Source organism: Daphnia magna, linkage group LG2, assembly GCF_020631705.1.
Source record: "Daphnia magna isolate NIES linkage group LG2, ASM2063170v1.1, whole genome shotgun sequence".
Lineage (NCBI taxonomy): Eukaryota > Metazoa > Arthropoda > Branchiopoda > Diplostraca > Daphniidae > Daphnia > Daphnia magna.
Window position 1 is genome coordinate 14,424,353 of NC_059183.1, and position 17,910 is coordinate 14,442,262.

Genomic DNA, 17,910 nt, shown 5'->3' on the forward strand with positions numbered 1-17,910 from the left:
CCACGTGGACGCCACCTAGCTTCTTTTTACAACCACAATCGCTCACTACCTAATTTCCAGCTTCGCTTTCTCGGGCTCCTTTCACCACTTATGGCACTATAAACAGTTTTTAGTTTGAGAACCACTTAGCTATTGAGGAATTTGCGAGAATCGTGAGCGGTTTAATATCTCCCGCACACAGACGAAACCGCTATCATATTCTCGTAAGTAACAACTGATTTCCCTCTTTGTAAGATTTTGTATTCCACTCAGAGAGTGGCTTGGTATGGGAAAGAAGATAGATCAATACCAAAACTAAATTCATCCCATAAAATTGTACATTTGTCGAGGTGGAGGAGGTGGAGCCATGCCCATTACTCCCGGTGGAGGAGGTAAATTTGCTGGAGGTCGAGGAATTCCAGGCGGGGGAGGTGGTGGGGCCATGGAAGGCTTACGGCCATCAAGTTTGAATGAGAACTGAAGGAAAAACTGTCTGGCATCCTTGTTCCAATGGGTCCAGAATTTACCTTCACTTTTGTCAACCTCTCGAGAGGGAATCTAAAGGAAAGGAAAATAATTTGTATTTGAATAACGCATTTAAAAAAAAAGGTAATAGAATCTTACCTTAAAAGCGATTGTTTCGTAGGGTTCTGCAGCGAACAGAAGATATTGCCAGCGGCGGTCTGGCGGTTCAATACGCTGCTCGTATGCCGACATAAATCGGTGGCGGGGTGCAACTCCCTCGGCAATTTCTGTTGGAATTAGTCCTCATTAGCTTTGTTAAATTATATTTAGCTTTTTAGAACATGGTATTCCATTAAATAACACATGCATTTTACTAGATATTTGACAAGATAAATACATAAATTGAACTGTACCTGGATAATCAACTTGGAAAAGCATGCTCTGATGACCAGATGTTGGATCACGTTGTTTTGTGACTCTGTAACCTGGTCTACCAATTTTCACAAATTTCCGGATGTCTACACGAGCTTTTTCCAAGGAGGGCTACAAACAATGGAAAACAAATTAAATGTTGCTTTTTAAAACAATAATGAATTTCTAAAAAATACTTGAATTGGGGAATCTTTTGCGTCTTTTGCAGCTCGTCTAGCCAAATTACTCTGATGCTTCTTGCCTTGGGTGTGAGCAAGGTAACTTCCCTCATTGTTGTGTAGCGTCAAACAAAGTTTACATTCATAGGTTCCTGTTTAAACAAAATCATCAACATCTAAAATATACACTAACATGTATAAATTGAAAAAAAATACCCAAATGATTTTTCATAAAATAAGGATCTTTATTGAGATCAATCGTTTCAAGGGCCAATTGTCTCAGACGTTCTCGTCGATCTCGGTTCGATTCCGACCATGATGCTACACCACCACCTCCTGTTTTACCACCAACTCGATTTTGGAAATCCATTTTTCAAAAAAGTTCGCAGAGAAACACGTTTTTTCAACGCAGATTCAACTATTATGTGGCCAATATTTCTTTTACTCGATGTGTAAGGAAGTGAAGATGACGCAAAGACAAAAAGAAAACTTCGCAGACGCCGACAAACGTGGTTGCTGCTAAACGGCAATAAAAATAAACGATTGTCATCCTCACACACACTCACCACACTTACTCACCAGAGAGCAGAGACTCCTATGGAGCAATGGAGGATACTGCAAATCTTGTTTTTAAATGCACTGTATTCAGTGTATTGGACACAAAAAAAGATCAAGAATGTATGTCTGCCTTATATTATGCATTTTGATACCGTCAAAACCCAACCACCAAGTGTTTACGCAATGCACCATATGCACATTCGACATGCACATTAAAAGAACACAAATTCTTAAATGATCGGAAAATTCACTAGTCCTGATGTCGTATTTTTCCCTTTCAGTTGCTGCATTCCCAAATCTTGCGTGGCTCTTGAATCGGAGCAATACCCACCGGCATATTGCCAACCCCAGGCTCCCTATTTTGAATCAAACAAGACATGTGAATCACAATTCATATCTTATTAAGCTACATAGATTCAATGTTATTTTGAAAAGCTTTACCTGATATCTGTTACTGTAAGCATAATTGTACATTTTCTGGATGGTCATGCCTCCAGAACACGAAGAAGAAAATTCCCCAATTACCAACGGCTTATTCAAACCGTAATTTGAAGCCAAAATCTATTAAAGAATAGCTTTATTACGTACATTACCAATAATCATTTGAATTTAGGCTTTTTCCAGACCTTGAATGGCGCAGATGCGCTAAAAGTGGCATAAGTGTGAATTTGGTAAAAATCAAGTTTGCCTAACGATTTGCCCCCAGCTGCAAACAGACAGGCATCCGAATAGTAATTTCCTTGTGGTTTCAAACAAGTTAAGAAATGTACTGTCATACATGAATCAATTGTCGTAACAAACGTGTATCGCTGAACGCGTCAGTTTGGCTGTATTGTGACCATGTACCAACGGTAACCAAAGCTCCTGGATCTGCTACCTTGATGGCTGCCGCTTGCCAGTTGATGAAAGCCTGGATCCTGGATCACACAACTTCCTAGTTTAATAATTTAAATTAGATATTGAATCTCCGTTATTACTGTTTCATTGGAATCCATTTCCCATCCCAACCAGCTCCCGAGTTTGCAATCGGTACGGTATTGAAACAGCTATTAGCGTCCGGTTTGTTGTTATACACCAGTCCTTCCGGCTCATTGATGATTTCCCATGCGCCCAATGCTGGGTGTCCGGCAAGCGCTTTTACCATAGGCTGTATTAATTAGGAAGGATGTAAGTGTGTCGACTGAAAGATCAATAATAAATTGCTGAAACACTCACCGTCAAAGCCTTGTCAATGTATGACTGCAACTTGGAGTTGTCCCAGAAAAGATTAACCGAGTTTTGGTTCCTTAGAAGTGCGCCGTTCCACAAGACAAAAATGACTAAAATATTATTGGCTTTTGCGGTATCTAGGAATAATTTCATGTCTGGTATGAGTGTTCCAGTTCTGTCCGGTGCTATAATGTAACCATAGGCATCGTAGGATGGTGTGTTATCACCTTCCACATGAAGCCAAACACCTGTGATGAAGTAATCATGAAGTTTAAACAATTGTTAGTCGAATTAACGTAATCTGGAATAACTTACGCACGCTGTTTCCTCCGTAGGTTGCCACCTCTTTCAACCATTGTTCAAAAGTGGTTTTAGAATTAGCTGCATACTGGCCGTTTCCAAAGTCGTAACCATAAAATTTCCAGGCAAAGTTTACCCCTGACAGGAAAACGGATTTACCGTTAAATATGAGTTTGTTACCGCTCACCGACAGCCGACTCCCCCAAGCTGATTCAAAAGAGAAAACAAGTCCAACTATGATGGAAAAAAGGAGATTTAGACGCATTTTGTTGCTTGATTTCAGCGCGTTCCAAGGCAACTAAATTACATCAGTTACTTTGACCACTTACTTTTTGTATCCGCTTATAAAGCAGAGAACCCTTTTCGTTCAGCGATTCGTTGACGTCAGAGGATAGTCTACTGTAGTTCCGTAGCCAAATAAACAGATGTCGATTGAATTTGGATGCTCAGACGTGTGTCAGCAAAACATATGGTTCCTGTTTGAAATTGTTCACTGGACCTTTACATTACAGGTAAACACAAAATGGGCTCGAAACGAATAGTTGGCTAGTCAGGAAATAACCGGTTGCCTGCACACTCTCTGCCAGTACGAAATCCAACGCGAAGCCAAGGTCTATTACGAGGTGAATAGCACTTTGAATGCGACGTAGTTATTCTCCTTGCTGGCCAAAACCGGATTTGCGTATGCTAGGTTGAAAGCGAAGTCAAGCAATAGCGAGCAAAGTTGTGTCGTTGACGCGAAATTCAGCTGTCACATTCTCAATCGGTTTTGAACGACAAGTTTGTTCTGACTCACAGTGTAGCTACATTTATCTACAACCAGACCAGGTATAAAAAATCCTACAATATTTTTTCAACCATCTTTTTTAATAATTAAAGTCGCCAGTCAACATGAAATACTATAGATATGCAAATAATGGTATTTCATAGCTATGCATCCATGTCTGGCTATATGATGGGGTAATAACATTTTATCATTATCCATTTTGAAGGGTGTGGCTTGAACTCTCTGCGCTTTGGTCGTTAACCGTGTGATGATGGAGCCGGGCAAAGGAACAAGAACAAGCTTTTAAAAGGTACGTATAATTACCCACATTCCTTCAAAAGCCAATTTGATACTATATTCTACCACAAGCGAAACCAATTTCTCTCCCGGAAATGATTTGATTTTATGTTGCCCTTGCTTCAAACTAGGTAAAACGGAAATGGATTTGTGCGGGTTTGTGTTTATTTACAGATACGGAAATATAGGAAAACCGCTATTGCGTACCCACAGCTATGGCACTGAAGTTACAAATATCGACGCTGAATCGACCAAAACTAATAAACATTGGCCAGCATAATATCTCACCGACGGTCAAGTTTACCTCAGGATGAACAAAGCTTCTCGGTCAATAGCACTTGCGTCGGAGTCGGTTGTCGATTCTGGTGCAGATAACGAACGCACTGTACGGCTGTACCTTATGCTATAGATGTATAACCTTGAATGCAAAGGGCGAACACGAATGTCGCCATATGTATGAATGTAACCGGTAGATGGGCTTTGCATTTAAAACGAGCGAAAAGAGCTCATTCTGCCAAAAGAAAGTCACTGCATTTTTCAAGAAAGGATTCAGTCACACTCATTCAATTGCAATGGTCACATCGGTAAGTTTTTCTTCTTCAATTTCTTATTCAATTAACATGTACATGGGAACTAGTGCCTCATGGAAAACACAAACAATACTTGTTTTCTTTACTAGATTTGGATACCTGCAGCAGTGCTGCTTGTCTTCGCGATGTTTGCAGAAATAAATAACGCAGCTTTCTTGAAAGTCGTAAATATTTCTTGCAAAGACAACCAACCCAAAAGTCAAACAACTGCCGTCAACGTTACCCGTACGAATAATAACATAACACTTTAAAAACACAAAGGGCAAAAACTAATCGTGATTTTAACTTTAAGGAATTGTCGGCGGAACATGGGCTAAAAGAGGGGCTTACCCTTACCAGGTAAAAATCCTGTGTTATTCAGAATATTCATTATAGCACCATCTATTGTAATACAGGCAGCCATATTTGTAAAGAACGAGTTCAGTTGCGGAGGTACACTGCTTGATAGCGGATTACATGTACTGACAGCTGCCCACTGCTTGTTACCGTAAGCACGTTAAGAAACCTGCCAACCCTCTCTATCTTACATAACTTAGAATTTCGGTTTACTGCGAATTTATGGCCTTTCAAATGATATAGACTAAAAAGGGAGGCAGGATTGTTGACAGTATATTTCCGAACCACTGTCTTGAAGCCGCTGGATGCAAATCATATAGAAAGGAAAGTGACTAAGTTCGTGATCCACCCTGATTACAATGGAACTTCGTTTGTAAGGGCTTAAAAACATTCATTTACTAAAATCAATACGATAATACAAGTTTCGCAGGAAAACGACCTTGGTGTTATCACTCTGTCCGAACCGGTCATGGAAATCCGACCAGCACGACTTGAAGCTGTCGTGTCTGCAAACAAATCTTATGTAGGAAAGGAAGCTACTGTTATCGGATGGGGTCGAACACGACAGGTTTGTAAAGTTTAGCAACGCTTTGCTTACCTCCCCCCTCTACCCACAAAAATGTAATTCTTTTGTTTAACTGTTTACTATTGCACGGATGACAGGTTTTGCATCCAGCAGTATCTTCTGGGGCCGCTTCTAATAATTTACGACAGGTCAATGTCACTATCCTCGACACAAACGATTGCTCCATCCTATATTACAATAATTACGTATTAACGGATGGGAAACGCATATGCGCATCCACCTTTTTTGGAAAGAGTATTTGCCAGGTAAACTTGATGGCGTTTCACACATTTTCTGATGCTTCATTATCAACTATATACGAAAAGGGTGACAGTGGCGGTCCATTATTGATTGATGGAGTTCAAGTGGGAATCAATAGCGCTGCAGCAGGATGTGCTGATCCGTAAATAGCTCCCACTTGTTTTTCTTTGAGAGGTGAAAGCGATTGCATTATGGATTTTCATTTAACAGGCGGTTCCCTGCACTTTTCATCCGCGTCGGTCCCTATGTTGACTGGATCAAAACTATGATGATCGGAAGCCCTTCCAACTCGTTTTTGCCAGCAGGAGAGGTGGTATTAGACTTAGATCGCAAATGACGTAACGTGGACGTTGACAAAATGCAATAGAACTGAGAAATGTTGCCTTCGTATTTATCGTTGACCCCATCTATTTTGGGAATCCACTCCAGTTAAGTTAATGGAATTTGTTAAAGAATAAACTGAATGTGAAAACTAAACTTTCCCTGGCTTATCGAAACTGAAATTATCTGCTTTTACGTTGATCTGCTATCGAGGGTGCGGGTGGTTTGTTGCAGTTTAAGTTTTACACACTGTCAGCAAATGGGGTTGTGGCCGAATGACTTGTATACGTTACACTTTTACGTGCCAATAAAAAACTATACTTAGAATACAAGGGCAAAACTGAAAGAAAGGTTCATTCGCTTACCATTTGCATGATCTTGGAGATTGCTGAGGCATTTCGAATACGGGTCAACGAATTAAAAATTCTTACGTAACAACACGTCAGTACTGTTTCTGAAGTTCGGCTTTGGCATCGGTTGCCTTGCTTCGAGTATATTCTTGTTTTACCCCACGCAATAAATATTTTAAAAATTACATAATTTAAGTACTTTTTTTTTTTCTTGGTTCAATGAAATCTTGATCAGTTAATGAAACTACGAGATTTATCAACAAGGAAGCAACACGCCAAAACCAACTCACCAAGTTACCGACACAACAGGCGCCAGGCCGCCAGCAGATAATTTTGACAGACACTGTTTAGTATTCCTGGCATAGGGGTAGGGGATTTTGTTGTGTCCATGAGAATAAAAACTCAGAAGCTCAAAAAAGCTGCACTTGTTAGATCGTAAGTTTGTTGAAAAGCTCAAAATAGTCCTATTTTCACCTTATACATTAGTGTTTGCAACTGCAGAAGTGATACTTTCTTGAGGCTGCTATACAGTATACACTAGGAAATGACTACTCAAGCTAATTTCGAGCAAAACTTCAAGGAATTGAAAAATCGATTAAAGTTGATATCGGACGCTGACCCGGATCAGGTACTTAATTGATTAATACTATTGGATTTGCATCCTAAATAACATGGTTTTGTATCTAGTACCATAATGACCACTCACTTACACGGTATTTAAAAGCTTTTAAGACTGTAGATGCAGCATTTCAGGTATTAAAGTATTAAATATTTTGTAAGACACCTGAACTTAGCATTTCGTAACTGAATGCTCTTGAAGGCCATCTTGAAAACCAACAAATGGAAAAAAGAATACAATGTTGCAGCTCTAACAGAGGAACACCCAACTGTTAAGAACAATTTGGCCTTGAAAAAAGCTAGAGTGCTTCGACACAGGGATATGCAAGGGCGATCAGTCATTTACATTCCTGCAAAAAACCATAGTGTAAATGATAGGGAAATAGATGAACTCACCCAGTTTATTGTTTTCTGCCTAGTAAGGATGACTCGTATTATTGGTGAACTTGTGTACTAAATGAAAATTTGATTTAGGAAGAAGCTTCCAAGAAGTCATTTGAGGATGTAATTGACAACTTCTGCATAGTCTTTGATCTCAAAAACTTTTCACTGACATGCATGGACTACCCTCTAATTAAGAACATTATTTGGCTTTTAAGCCGGCACTATCCCGAAAGACTGGGAATATGCCTCATATATAATGCACCTACAGTTTTTTCTGGTTGCTGGGCCATTATAAAGGGCTGGTTGGATGAAAACACTTCGAACAAAGTCACTTTTGTTAACTCAGAAGAGGATTTGTGCCAGTATCTGATACCAGACATACTTCCAACAGACATGTAGGGAACCCAGGAAGACTTAACTGCTGCACGAAACATCTATGAGATGGCCACGTCTCGGAAGTTGAAATTACAAATTTCTAGGTAAAAATGAATAATTTTTTTTTTTCAACCTTGCTTATTCGATAAAGTTGCATGTTGTCACACATACCCATATGACCAAAGCTTATGTGGCTTTAAGCTTCAATTCCTTCCTAAAATGGTAACTTTGACACACCGCCTCCTACCCTAACCGTTAACTGTGAAACAAACTTTTGTTAACCCATTCGAGATTATTTTTTCCTGAAATTTGCTGTTACTGTCTGCCTTGGACAATTGACTGCCAAAAATATTTCAACCAAGGAAAGAAATAGAATTATATATATTTACCACAATACACAGCCGTACAAATAAAAAGATAACCACAGTCTGTTTACCGTTGATTTTTCATGGAAGCCAGAATGACGAAGAAACAGGTCGTGTCAACAAAGTATACTTTCAATACCTTGAACAATTTATTCTTATATTATTAAACAGCGACAAAGGCCAATACACAGAGCATGCCTACTTCGAAAATAAAACATCGATCAAAAGACGAGTAGTTAAAAATGGGTACAAGATGTAACAAAACGAGGAGGCGATCTGATCCTTCGTTTTCTCCACTCACGTTGAAAGCTCTCCCTCATCACACATTAGTCTTTGCTTCCAAAGGCTCATTGCTACTTTAGTTCAATGAATAAATAAATTACAGCGTAAAGAGAAGGTAGTAAAAAATTGCGATACTCCTAGCTAACGAAGGAACGGCCTTCAGGTCTTATTCTTGTTGCGCTTGACAAAACTGGGAAATTGGAATCTTTTCTTTTTCAGTTTGCGATTCTCGTCGTCGTTGGACGGGATGCTCGAGTCAGTCGACACGTTCTCCTCCTGTCCGCTTTCGGCTTCCGCCTGCTGTGCCAACTGGAAGGTCACATCCAGTGCTGACTCGGAATGCGAGTTCTTTGCCAAGATAAGAGGAAGTTGATTAGGATTTAGGATATTAGATTTCGGGATATCAAAAAACCTCTTCTACAAACCTACCTTAAAAACCGCTGCATCGTGACAGTCCTGTGAAGCTGTTTTGATTGGAAAGCTTAGCCGCGAATTGAATTTGGAGGGTAACAGGGGGCTCTTACCTTCCAAACCTTGATTCAGAGCTACAGCCGCTACTCTGAATATCGCACAGCAAAAGGAAACATTTGACCATAATTACATTTGCTTTTTTAGACGAATGGAAGAGTTAAGGGTTACTTTTCCGTTGGTAGTACAGTTTTTGGAACGGCTCCTGGGCTAATCTGACAATCGGTTTTGGGAAGAGTGGTTGGTTTCATAGGAGCAACACTAGGTGGAAATGTCGCCCGAGATGGAATGGTGGTATCGTCCTCACCGTTTGTTCCAACGGAAATTATTGATCCATCAAATGCAGAATCTTTACTGTCTTCTCGTTGTTTCAGACGCTGACGGACGACAGAATCTCCTACTCCACTAACCAGAGGCAGCGCAGGCGTTTTAGGCAACTCGGAAAGTGAGACTGATTGGGATACCGGTCCATTGCCTGTAAGAAGAAAAAAAATGAACCGTAAGACAAGAATCCCATACACTGCTAGATAGAAATTATGTTTGCGTAGTTAGAAGTAGAAAAGCGTCCTATAAGCTGCACGTAAAACACAGGAAGGAAATAAAGGAAAAAAATTTCGCGACTTGACACTACCGTGACTGTTCATGAGGGCGGATGCTGACTCTAGCGAAATGCTGCTTTCACGCTTGAGTAGGGGGTATTTTCTATTGTGGGCAGGCTGGCTGGAACGGCTACCATTGCTGCTGTTGTTTCGTCCGTCCGAGAAGGGTAGAAGAGCAGCGGCAGTGGCGATAGGAGGTCCGGCAGCTGAAGTGAGGAAGACAAGAGTTGATGTCGATACTAATTGCTTCAGGGCTGCATTGCGTTCGATGGGAAAACCGAAAACGAATAACCCAATCACCGAAGAAGAACAAAGCACGATAGGTAGCGACACAGGGAAAAGAATCTCCCTCAACAACCAAACCAAAAAAACGAAGGAGAATCGAGGGAGAAAACAGACACGGAGAAAAAAGCGATATTATGAGCTATGAAAAGGACAGAAAAGCCGACGTTGTCTGCAATCACAATGGTCTGTACCTGTGCAAGAGCTGACTATACTGCCCGCGTCGTCGATATCTTCGTCGAAGGTTCCGCCGTGACGAGCTGGTATCAAGTTGCGTTACTCAAATGCTTTATTTAGAATCAGACTTTTGACATTTTTTTTTTAATTACAATGATTGAAAAGGACGAAACGTGAAGAGTTCATTCCGCTTCGCAACAGAGTTTCAAGATAGCTCAATCCTGGATTGGTAGAAATAGGAAAGCCGCAGAGCGATTCAATCTGCCTCCAGCGCGTAGTTCGCTCCTGCAGGTCTTGTTTGACTTCCATCAAGGACGATCTTGCGATAAAAATAAAACAAAGTGAAAAATGCTCGAAGTTTGTTATAGCATTAAATGAAAACAGATATACCTGGCTTCTAATATACTTTTATCGACATCGTCGATAGTGCGGCCATGAGTAGATACAAAAGAAGCAACAAAGCTCGACCGTTTTCTGTTCAGTTTTTCACACTGAAAAAGAAAAAAAAAATTATTCTATAAAACTAAGAAAAAATTATATGTAACGCTATTACGGCATCTTTGGCTTGTTCCAGCTGTTTCTCCGCTTGCAATCGTTTTTTGTTATAAACACGTTGTTCTAGTTCGTAGGTCAACTGCAACCAATGCTGAAGATCAGGAGGAGGAGTCCAGCAGAGCCTGTCCTCCAGCTCGCCTTCTGCTCGTTGCAACTCTCCGCGCAGAATGTCAACCTCCTCCCTAAGACGTCGGAGTTCAAGTTCCGCCAGTGGGTCGGCTTGATACAAACTAGCTGTGCTGCCACGCACCTCCTCCTCCAACTTCCGTTCCAACTGTTGTTTTTCGGAAAGTGTAATATTTTGCTCCTGGCGGGCGTGATGTAACTTAACCTATGAAAGAAACACCGTCAAACCAACCCGATACTAAAAAAGAAACAAAATTTGTTTATAGCCAACTTGAAGTTCTTGGAGCTCCTTTTCTGCTGAAGACAGGATTTCCATGTGTTCCATCAATTTGTTAAGGTGTTGTTTCGAATGACGGTTGCTTTTGTACGTATAGAGGGCCCCAGCTAAGGCAAGGATCAACAACGTCACAAGCGTTATGTCTTTGACGTAGTTGGAGCTGTCCTTCGGCGAGCCAAATAAGACCACATCCATAGCTTTAACCGCAATTTTCTGCCGATGGATGGGATCCTTGATACCGAGCACGCCCGAAATGTATTGCACATTATTCACAGCTAGCCTACGGAAGAATAAAAGTCGAACAACTTTCAAAACGCCGGTAACATGACCAAAAATGGTGCTGGGGGAACTGTTAATCACCTAGGCAATTTGGTACCGTCAATGCCGTGTTGCTGGAACTGAGAGACGTATTGTGGCAGCTGTACGAAATGGCTCAGCCATTCGGTTGTTTGTTCAATGGTCCAGTTATGCACCTCGGAGCGGGTCCAAATGTCCCACAACTCTCGTACAGAGATGTGCATATCGTCATCACGGTGGAACGCTTTTTGTCGCCTCTCGTGTCCGCCTTCATAGTGCAACTCTTCGCGCAGGAACTGCACATTGCCGAATAAAACAAACGTGAGGATCAATCCAGCAAAAGCAAGCGTGGAAAAGATCAACATTCTCTGACACACAATCGAAATTCTACCCAACGTCCATTCTTGAATTTGGCACGAGTCGTTTTCGTGACTGATTGAAAAACACAGGCGTGGACAGAGTGATCAATAAGACGACTCGTACCGAGCTAGCGCCCAGCTAGGACTAAAAATAAAGTAACAACTTTAAAAAATCTTTTCACGCGCCCCGGAACTAAGTTAGTTGGGCAAGTCGCCAGACGAAGGGAAGGAAAAAAAAAAAACCTACGCGGGAAACACCTCTGTTTTTGACTTCCCATAGCCCGAAATTGAATCTCTTACAATTAGCAGTCGGTAGGTATAAGACGCGGGCGGCCAAAATAATGATAATAAACGTTTGGATCCTTGCTGTTTAGCTTTCGAATCACGATTTGATCTTTTAAAATGCCACATCAATTTCCATCTATTCTGGTATCGTTACTTAAATGGTCTGAATGGAGAGAAACGATGCAATGCGGGTTGCATATTCTTAAATAAACACAACAAGGTTTGGCCGCATGACGTGATGTTTCGCTGTCTCGCTCTCATTCTGTCTCCCCCGCTAAAACCACGCGATAAACTAGTTTAATGATCAAATACCACAATTATTCAAAATTTCTCTTTCCATATCTAATGGTATTTTTTCAGCATGTAGTAACACGGCAATATCTACAGTAAATTTTTTTTTTTATCTCGAGCACAACACATCAACGAGACCTACACATCCTGCTGATAACCGCCCCGAAAAAAAAAACATTTTCCACTTCGAAGCGATATCAGTCGATTTCCATTTTTCACTTAACGATGGGAAAATTTGGATTTTACGTACCTCATCAGATTCTGAAAGGTCGATGTTACCATTTGCATCATCATCCAGTTTCCCGTGCAAGGTACGTATAGCTTCCAAATTGAGTCGCTCCGTTCCGGATAATCGAGCGGCCAAACATGAGTATTCGTCGTTGCACGGTTCAATGTCGTCTGTTTGATAAACGTAGGGATATCACGTGTTATTAGACATACCAGTGACGCACACAGTATCAGTCAGATGGTGCAGACTCTTCCATCACACATACACACACACACACACACACACACAAAAGAGAGAGAAACAGACATCCTTGGCCTCTTTCTCTTCTGTTGTATGTTTTCAAGGTGGCTAAGACATTCCATTATAAACTGCTAGGCAACTCACAGCATGAAAAAACTGTAATGCTTGCACACCTTTTACATGAGATACATTCTCTAAAGCTTGTAAAATGGATTTGGTCTGCTAGATAGGATTAGATGAAACACATTTGTGGTGTTAAATTTAAGTGGTCCTTATTGATAGACATACCCTGTGTGTAGGGTTTCCAGATGTTGACAGCCAATGGAACACTTATTGCATTATTCTTAATCTTCTTAAGCGATGATTCCGAGCGAGTGGCATATGCTTTTTCGCCATGAACACCGAAAGTGATCACTGACACTAGAAAAAAGATATTAATCAAGCATTCACTTAAGAAAAATCTGAAGTGTGGTTTCCCCATATTGGAGAACGAATTGTCGGAACTAACAGCTGGATCATATATCACAAAGCCCAAGTACCGAACAAGTTCGATTCGAGAGGAGAATTCACAAGGAATAGAAACCGTTCATGGCACAACAGACGGGAAAACCACTAGACATCAACTCGTGAAATAGCCAACGTAGTCTTTAATCACTGGTTGCCAACACAGATAACTGCCATCTAGCGTTCGTGTTTTTACTTCTTGCCTTCCGTAGCCACCTGGGTTTCATCGAAATCAAAAAAATAATAAACCAAAGAATGAACCAAAGATTTTATTGCATACCCACAGAAATTTAAAAAAAATCCTGTTGTGAGTATTTTATGTTAAACGATTTAACACTGTCAAAAAAGGAGTTAGCTTGTGTAGAAGATGTTTTAAAACTATGGTTTACTTAAGATTTGTAAAATCATCAACAGATGGCGATTGCGTGCAGTTTGTTGTCAGTCCTAACATGTGGTTATACCAAAATTCAAAATTCCACTTGATTTTCTCTCATAGCTTCACGTTTTGTATGCATCCATATGACAATATTTTCCTTTAGAACTGATCACTTATTTCACCGTAATGGACGTGAATGCAAATACAACGATTTGGCCTTTTGGTATCCTTAATTCCCATGTTGTTTATGGTAACGCTTGTAATCTGCGAATCTCTTTCTTTACAGACAATCCGAAGATTACAAATGCAATTCTTGGGTATCTGGATTGCCGAAGTCTTAGAATAGCTGAGAATGTTTGTCTAAAATGGAAGAAGGCTATATATGATGAACACCTGTGGGAGGAAGTTTATAGAAGAAATGTAAATCTTTATACTGAAAAACTAAGCAGAATGAATTTCAGAAAAGTGTTTTTACTACTAACCTGGCCATAATCTCCCTAAGCAAATGTGAGGATACAATTTTTGATTGTACAATATTTGTGCTTCCAGATGCAGTTGCCAGATTGGAAGAAATTGGAGCAAGTCCTAAAACTAAGAAATCCTGATTTATTTTTATTCCCTTCTGAGCTTGAAATTAACCATTATAAAGAAGCCTGCTGTCACATAGAAGATACAATAAAGGTTGTTTTTTATCATAATCAAAAAAGAAAAATTTATCTTAAGGAAGTACCATTGTTTTTACAGAAACTTGAGAGGAATTGGGCAAGAGGAATTTACACCAGCTCAAACTACCCAACAGAACTCACACCCCCAAAAAAGAGAACCAATGAGCATATTTACTTTTCCATGAACGAGAGCTTGATAGTGAGTGTTTCGCCAACTGGTCGAATCAGCACAAGAAACCGATGGGCACCGGAAGAGGAACATGTAAGCTATATAGGAGCTATATACAAACAATCCTTAACGTAAACAACGTGAATTGCTGAAACAGATTGCTCATCTGTTACCAAACAAAAACATCCCAATCGATAATTTTGACCTGCATCCTATGATTGAGTCAGTTCAATTTAATGGCGATACTTTTGCTGCAGTTGGCCTTGTCGACACTAGGAAGATTTTATTTTTATTCAATGCTAAAGAACATTCAGAACCTCTTCTGGTAAAACTTTTAAGTATTACAGTCCCACCCAAACGTTGTAATAAGTCTTTATATATTCTAAACAGTTACGATGCTCAGCATGGAGAGGGATTGAAAATACGGCTGCCGATTCCCTTTACAATTTTAATCAAAAAAATTGCATTCGCTTGAAGGATGACGTACTAGTGCTTTGTGGCAAGAAGGTAAGTGGGGCTTTTTTTTCCCAAAAAGCATAGAAAATAAGGAATAGGCCTGGTTCAAATTTCTTAGTTTTCAACTTTTTATCTTCACTTTTTTCAAGGAAATCCTCAATCTTGCACAATTCAAATAGTTTCCTACCTTTAAATTGTGATAAAAAGTTTAATTTGTTGCGTTCTTGATTTTGCAGCAAGCAGATTCATCAACGGTAGTCTCCGTGATGAATACGAGAACAAAGCAATCATTGTATCAGAACCTGGAAATCCCAAGTCGTGTTGGGCAACTGTCAGATTTCACGCTTGACCACTGGCGGATTATCCTGTTCTTCGGAAGAAAAGAAAATCCACGTTTAAAGCAAGTGGATCGTTATCTGTTACAGATTCGTGACTTGGCTTCCTTTACGCTGCTCAAATCCTTTGTACTGCCCGTTACTCGTTCCCGTGTCTGCCATTTTGACTATTCAAACGGATTCGCTGTCACAGGATCAGATGACAGCCCTATAAGGTCAGTTGAAATTAATTCAACCGGTTACATGATTGATATGGTTTGACTGATTAGGATATGGAATGTGGCCAATGGAACTTGCGATGGGGACTTCTCCCATGGCGGAGGCAGCCTTTTCGCCTTAAAGTATGTAGATTCAAAAAGTTTCATTCACAGTCTCATTTTAACCGGATCCCTCTGACACAGAATCATCGCCGATCGACTTATAATCACGTCCGACTACCAGGGCATAATCAAGTTATGGAACTTGAAGGCAGCAACCGATTTGGCCACCCGAAACAATCCATCTAGTCTGTTGCTACGAACGCTGGATTCCCCACCATCCCCATACACGAAATTTCGTAAAGTCAAAACGCTAGCCCTGCAAGCCGACGAATTCCAGGTAGCGCTTATTCTTCAACACGATGCCAAACCCCCACAGCTCTATTTAGTGGATTTTTTAGCAAATGTGCTTAATGATGGAGAACTCGAAAAGAAAACAAGACAAGTTCGCAAGCGCCGTCAGCTATAACTGTATTTATTTCATTCCATCAAATAGGACAGCAATAATCTTAGTTTTTCGGCTATTTGTCTTTACTGATATTCATTAAGATTCAGATGTGGAATGTTCATTCGCCATGTTGTGAATTGTGATGTTAAGCAAATTGTTGATTTTCCTCCGGTTGAATCGGTGCCTTTGTGTGTGTTTGAGTGACTCGTTTGGGTTCAAATGCTCATTCATATCGCTTTGTGGTTCAAGAAAGTAAAATGACAGGGCATCACCTGGATTATAACGTTTTGTATAACCTTGAGTTACATGTTATAGACTTGCTGTGAATATTTAGATTTGTTGTGCTCATTTCAGACGGCTCTAGTCGGAACGTAAAGTGAAAAGTTGTTTGGTACGTTTTTTTCGTTTTTTTTTCTTTCTTTAATTTTTAGAAGCAGAAGTAAATTTGTTTATTGCTACATATGATTTCTTACCGAAAGATTTTTTAAAAGTATATCGTTGTTAAAAATTGAATTGCTGTTTAGAGAGCTGTTGATCCATTTGGAACTATCATTAGTCATTCGTGACAAATGGACGGTCCTGTCGTCAATAATTTAAAGAACATTTTCACTTCATGTTTGACCGCTTTCAAATGGACTGGAGAACAAAGGTGAAAGCAATATAAGCTTTTGATCTTCTCTCTTTTATTCACTCCGCTTAAATGGCAGCGAAACATCAAAAGCTGAGGTCATAGACAGCTGACCCATTTAGAACGCGTATTTATCCTTTCAAAAATGTTTAAGGACAGTTGGGGTCAGGTAAAGATGACCTTTGGCAAAAGACAGGGCTTTGAACTTTCATCAAACAGCCGTTAAATATTGAACCTCAATGTCAAAAATTTTCTGTGCGAAAAGAAGAGTGTCCGTGAATCAACCGCAGGACTATTGTTTGCGGCGCTAACAACCTACGTGTAGCGGTACGGAGCTGAGTAAAAATTTCCCACAAAGATGGGATTTAAGTTGAGGGCTAAAACTTCGATGGTCACTTGCTTATAAATCTGCGTCTTTTCAACTGCAACCAGGTGGGAAATCCAAATTGAACGAATCCATCTTAATAAAAATACCGTATACATTAGAGGATATCTAAGTTACGGTTAACATGGAACAATAAAGTTTTCTGTTGGTTTATCGACTGCGGTGTTCCGCTGATGACTGTGATGACCACGACCTTCACATATAGAATAATTTAAACTCTAATTCTTACTTGATTGCTATAGGTGAAGCTATTTTGGATGTTTATTGTTTTATTGACACGATTTTTATGGTACGAGCATTGCCCGCTATAACTGCGTTAAAAGAATTCTGATATTATTGAAAAGGAAAAACAAGCACGAAGACAAAATGTCAGATGAGGATGTCCGTCCAAGATTAAAACCTTGAGATAAATTTCACTGAAAGACTGATGTCATTTCGAGTTGAAAAAAATGTGCTGTCTGCTGATACGGATCAAATCTATATTATTATTATTTATTTTTCATTTAGATTAAACCTAATCTGGATAGATTTACTCTCCATTTTATAATCTTCAATAACTACCAACAGTTAGGAAAATAAGGACAATTTCAGAAAAAAATTACAAACCTTCCCTGTGATAAAATTAAAAGCCATTTTGAAAAAAACTAATGCCCATCATCTATGCCAAAAAGATCCCTTCACAAAACATCTCCACATATTTTTTTTTTAGCAAAATAGATGATTCAGCGCTTTATCCATTTTAAAACGATATTTGGTCGAAGGTTGCGGTAGAACAAAATGCTTGGAAAAACACGTCACAAAAACTATAATGTTTAGTTTACGCAGCAGGACATCAAGAGGAAGTGTGTCCTCCTCAAAATCAAGGCCATGAACTGAAATTTTTGTTCATTT

General features: G+C 39.8%; 6 protein-coding genes and 1 long non-coding RNA gene across 12 annotated transcripts; 3 read left to right on the forward strand and 4 right to left on the reverse strand.

Annotated features, from left to right (window-relative positions):
• Positions 1 to 218: 218 nt before the first annotated feature.
• On the reverse strand, positions 219 to 1,554 carry LOC116916756 (splicing factor 3A subunit 2). Its single transcript, XM_032922098.2, has 5 exons — positions 1,251 to 1,554; positions 1,053 to 1,186; positions 858 to 987; positions 604 to 731; positions 219 to 537 (listed from the first exon to the last, which is right to left on the reverse strand). The coding sequence occupies exons 1-5, from the start codon at positions 1,402 to 1,404 to the stop codon at positions 301 to 303; spliced, it is 783 nt and encodes a 260-aa protein (XP_032777989.1). The 5' UTR covers positions 1,405 to 1,554; the 3' UTR covers positions 219 to 300.
• A 157-nt stretch (positions 1,555 to 1,711) lies between these two features.
• Positions 1,712 to 3,424, reverse strand: LOC116916722 (mannan endo-1,4-beta-mannosidase). Its single transcript, XM_032922054.2, has 7 exons — positions 3,117 to 3,424; positions 2,808 to 3,049; positions 2,570 to 2,739; positions 2,394 to 2,509; positions 2,219 to 2,331; positions 2,034 to 2,153; positions 1,712 to 1,948 (listed from the first exon to the last, which is right to left on the reverse strand). Exons 1-7 carry the CDS (start codon positions 3,364 to 3,366, stop codon positions 1,823 to 1,825), a joined length of 1,137 nt encoding a protein of 378 aa, XP_032777945.1. The 5' UTR covers positions 3,367 to 3,424; the 3' UTR covers positions 1,712 to 1,822.
• A 34-nt stretch (positions 3,425 to 3,458) lies between these two features.
• LOC116916741 (brachyurin) lies at positions 3,459 to 6,393 on the forward strand. Of its 2 annotated transcripts, none has more exons than XM_045169486.1 (11): positions 3,459 to 3,929; positions 4,094 to 4,177; positions 4,296 to 4,748; positions 4,844 to 4,979; positions 5,047 to 5,093; positions 5,150 to 5,241; positions 5,334 to 5,463; positions 5,521 to 5,658; positions 5,754 to 5,921; positions 5,982 to 6,058; positions 6,127 to 6,393. In XM_045169486.1, the coding sequence occupies exons 3-11, from the start codon at positions 4,638 to 4,640 to the stop codon at positions 6,251 to 6,253; spliced, it is 1,026 nt and encodes a 341-aa protein (XP_045025421.1). In that variant the 5' UTR covers positions 3,459 to 3,929; positions 4,094 to 4,177; positions 4,296 to 4,637; the 3' UTR covers positions 6,254 to 6,393. The 2 variants fall into 2 exon arrangements, with proteins under 2 accessions (XP_045025421.1, XP_032777965.2); XM_032922074.2 differs by having other exon boundaries at positions 4,339 to 4,748.
• Positions 6,394 to 6,869: 476 nt separating this feature from the next.
• Positions 6,870 to 8,380, forward strand: LOC116916768 (CRAL-TRIO domain-containing protein C3H8.02). 2 transcript variants are annotated; one of them, XM_032922115.2, is made up of 5 exons: positions 6,870 to 7,022; positions 7,089 to 7,215; positions 7,275 to 7,340; positions 7,408 to 7,623; positions 7,680 to 8,380. In XM_032922115.2, exons 2-5 carry the CDS (start codon positions 7,132 to 7,134, stop codon positions 7,986 to 7,988), a joined length of 675 nt encoding a protein of 224 aa, XP_032778006.1. In that variant the 5' UTR covers positions 6,870 to 7,022; positions 7,089 to 7,131; the 3' UTR covers positions 7,989 to 8,380. The 2 variants fall into 2 exon arrangements, with proteins under 2 accessions (XP_032778006.1, XP_032778007.1); XM_032922116.2 differs by having other exon boundaries at positions 6,877 to 7,022; positions 7,074 to 7,215.
• A 76-nt stretch (positions 8,381 to 8,456) lies between these two features.
• LOC116916644 (stromal interaction molecule homolog) lies at positions 8,457 to 13,443 on the reverse strand. 3 transcript variants are annotated; one of them, XM_032921926.2, is made up of 12 exons: positions 13,085 to 13,443; positions 12,578 to 12,726; positions 11,456 to 11,688; positions 11,090 to 11,375; positions 10,691 to 11,023; positions 10,528 to 10,628; positions 10,290 to 10,456; positions 10,155 to 10,220; positions 9,711 to 9,932; positions 9,251 to 9,554; positions 9,041 to 9,170; positions 8,457 to 8,959 (listed from the first exon to the last, which is right to left on the reverse strand). In XM_032921926.2, the coding sequence occupies exons 1-12, from the start codon at positions 13,275 to 13,277 to the stop codon at positions 8,771 to 8,773; spliced, it is 2,373 nt and encodes a 790-aa protein (XP_032777817.2). In that variant the 5' UTR covers positions 13,278 to 13,443; the 3' UTR covers positions 8,457 to 8,770. The 3 variants fall into 3 exon arrangements, with proteins under 3 accessions (XP_032777817.2, XP_032777818.2, XP_032777819.2); XM_032921927.2 differs by having other exon boundaries at positions 9,711 to 9,884; positions 13,085 to 13,442; XM_032921928.2 differs by lacking the exon at positions 9,711 to 9,932 and having other exon boundaries at positions 13,085 to 13,442.
• A 111-nt stretch (positions 13,444 to 13,554) lies between these two features.
• LOC116916832 lies at positions 13,555 to 14,316 on the reverse strand. Its single transcript, XR_004390858.2, has 2 exons — positions 14,159 to 14,316; positions 13,555 to 14,069 (listed from the first exon to the last, which is right to left on the reverse strand). It is a non-coding gene; the product is annotated as an uncharacterized LOC116916832 (long non-coding RNA).
• Positions 13,761 to 16,400, forward strand: LOC116916695. Of its 2 annotated transcripts, XM_045169485.1 has the most exons (9): positions 13,761 to 13,899; positions 13,963 to 14,096; positions 14,226 to 14,357; positions 14,421 to 14,603; positions 14,668 to 14,835; positions 14,901 to 15,017; positions 15,203 to 15,516; positions 15,571 to 15,642; positions 15,703 to 16,400. In XM_045169485.1, the coding sequence occupies exons 1-9, from the start codon at positions 13,863 to 13,865 to the stop codon at positions 16,025 to 16,027; spliced, it is 1,482 nt and encodes a 493-aa protein (XP_045025420.1). In that variant the 5' UTR covers positions 13,761 to 13,862; the 3' UTR covers positions 16,028 to 16,400. The 2 variants fall into 2 exon arrangements, with proteins under 2 accessions (XP_045025420.1, XP_032777905.2); XM_032922014.2 differs by having other exon boundaries at positions 13,863 to 14,096.
• The last annotated feature ends 1,510 nt before the right edge of the window (positions 16,401 to 17,910 follow it).

What these genes read in the sequence shown, in the direction of transcription:
- LOC116916756 (XM_032922098.2), bottom strand. Translation starts at nt 1,404, where the DNA reads ATGGATTTCCAAAATCGAGTTGGTGGTAAAACAGGAGGTGGTGGTGTA. An exon ending in TTTCCAAGTTGATTATCCAG is followed by an intron (nt 732 to 857) that starts GTACAGTTCAAT and finishes TAATTCCAACAG; the next exon opens with AAATTGCCGAGGGAGTTGCA. An exon ending in ACGAAACAATCGCTTTTAAG is followed by an intron (nt 538 to 603) that starts GTAAGATTCTAT and finishes CCTTTCCTTTAG; the next exon opens with ATTCCCTCTCGAGAGGTTGA.
- LOC116916722 (XM_032922054.2), bottom strand. Translation starts at nt 3,366, where the DNA reads ATGCGTCTAAATCTCCTTTTTTCCATCATAGTTGGACTTGTTTTCTCT. An exon ending in ACATTGACAAGGCTTTGACG is followed by an intron (nt 2,740 to 2,807) that starts GTGAGTGTTTCA and finishes TAATTAATACAG; the next exon opens with CCTATGGTAAAAGCGCTTGC. An exon ending in GCGCATCTGCGCCATTCAAG is followed by an intron (nt 2,154 to 2,218) that starts GTCTGGAAAAAG and finishes ATTCTTTAATAG; the next exon opens with ATTTTGGCTTCAAATTACGG.
- LOC116916741 (XM_045169486.1), top strand. Translation starts at nt 4,638, where the DNA reads ATGGGCTTTGCATTTAAAACGAGCGAAAAGAGCTCATTCTGCCAAAAG. An exon ending in CAATTGCAATGGTCACATCG is followed by an intron (nt 4,749 to 4,843) that starts GTAAGTTTTTCT and finishes TTTCTTTACTAG; the next exon opens with ATTTGGATACCTGCAGCAGT. An exon ending in TTGGAAAGAGTATTTGCCAG is followed by an intron (nt 5,922 to 5,981) that starts GTAAACTTGATG and finishes ATATACGAAAAG; the next exon opens with GGTGACAGTGGCGGTCCATT.
- LOC116916768 (XM_032922115.2), top strand. Translation starts at nt 7,132, where the DNA reads ATGACTACTCAAGCTAATTTCGAGCAAAACTTCAAGGAATTGAAAAAT. An exon ending in CTGTAGATGCAGCATTTCAG is followed by an intron (nt 7,341 to 7,407) that starts GTATTAAAGTAT and finishes ATGCTCTTGAAG; the next exon opens with GCCATCTTGAAAACCAACAA. An exon ending in AGTTTATTGTTTTCTGCCTA is followed by an intron (nt 7,624 to 7,679) that starts GTAAGGATGACT and finishes AATTTGATTTAG; the next exon opens with GAAGAAGCTTCCAAGAAGTC.
- LOC116916644 (XM_032921926.2), bottom strand. Translation starts at nt 13,277, where the DNA reads ATGGGGAAACCACACTTCAGATTTTTCTTAAGTGAATGCTTGATTAAT. An exon ending in AAAAGTATATTAGAAGCCAG is followed by an intron (nt 10,457 to 10,527) that starts GTATATCTGTTT and finishes TTTTATCGCAAG; the next exon opens with ATCGTCCTTGATGGAAGTCA. An exon ending in ACGATGCAGCGGTTTTTAAG is followed by an intron (nt 8,960 to 9,040) that starts GTAGGTTTGTAG and finishes ATCTTGGCAAAG; the next exon opens with AACTCGCATTCCGAGTCAGC.
- LOC116916695 (XM_032922014.2), top strand. Translation starts at nt 13,863, where the DNA reads ATGGACGTGAATGCAAATACAACGATTTGGCCTTTTGGTATCCTTAAT. An exon ending in GGGCACCGGAAGAGGAACAT is followed by an intron (nt 14,604 to 14,667) that starts GTAAGCTATATA and finishes TTGCTGAAACAG; the next exon opens with ATTGCTCATCTGTTACCAAA. An exon ending in TAGTGCTTTGTGGCAAGAAG is followed by an intron (nt 15,018 to 15,202) that starts GTAAGTGGGGCT and finishes TTGATTTTGCAG; the next exon opens with CAAGCAGATTCATCAACGGT.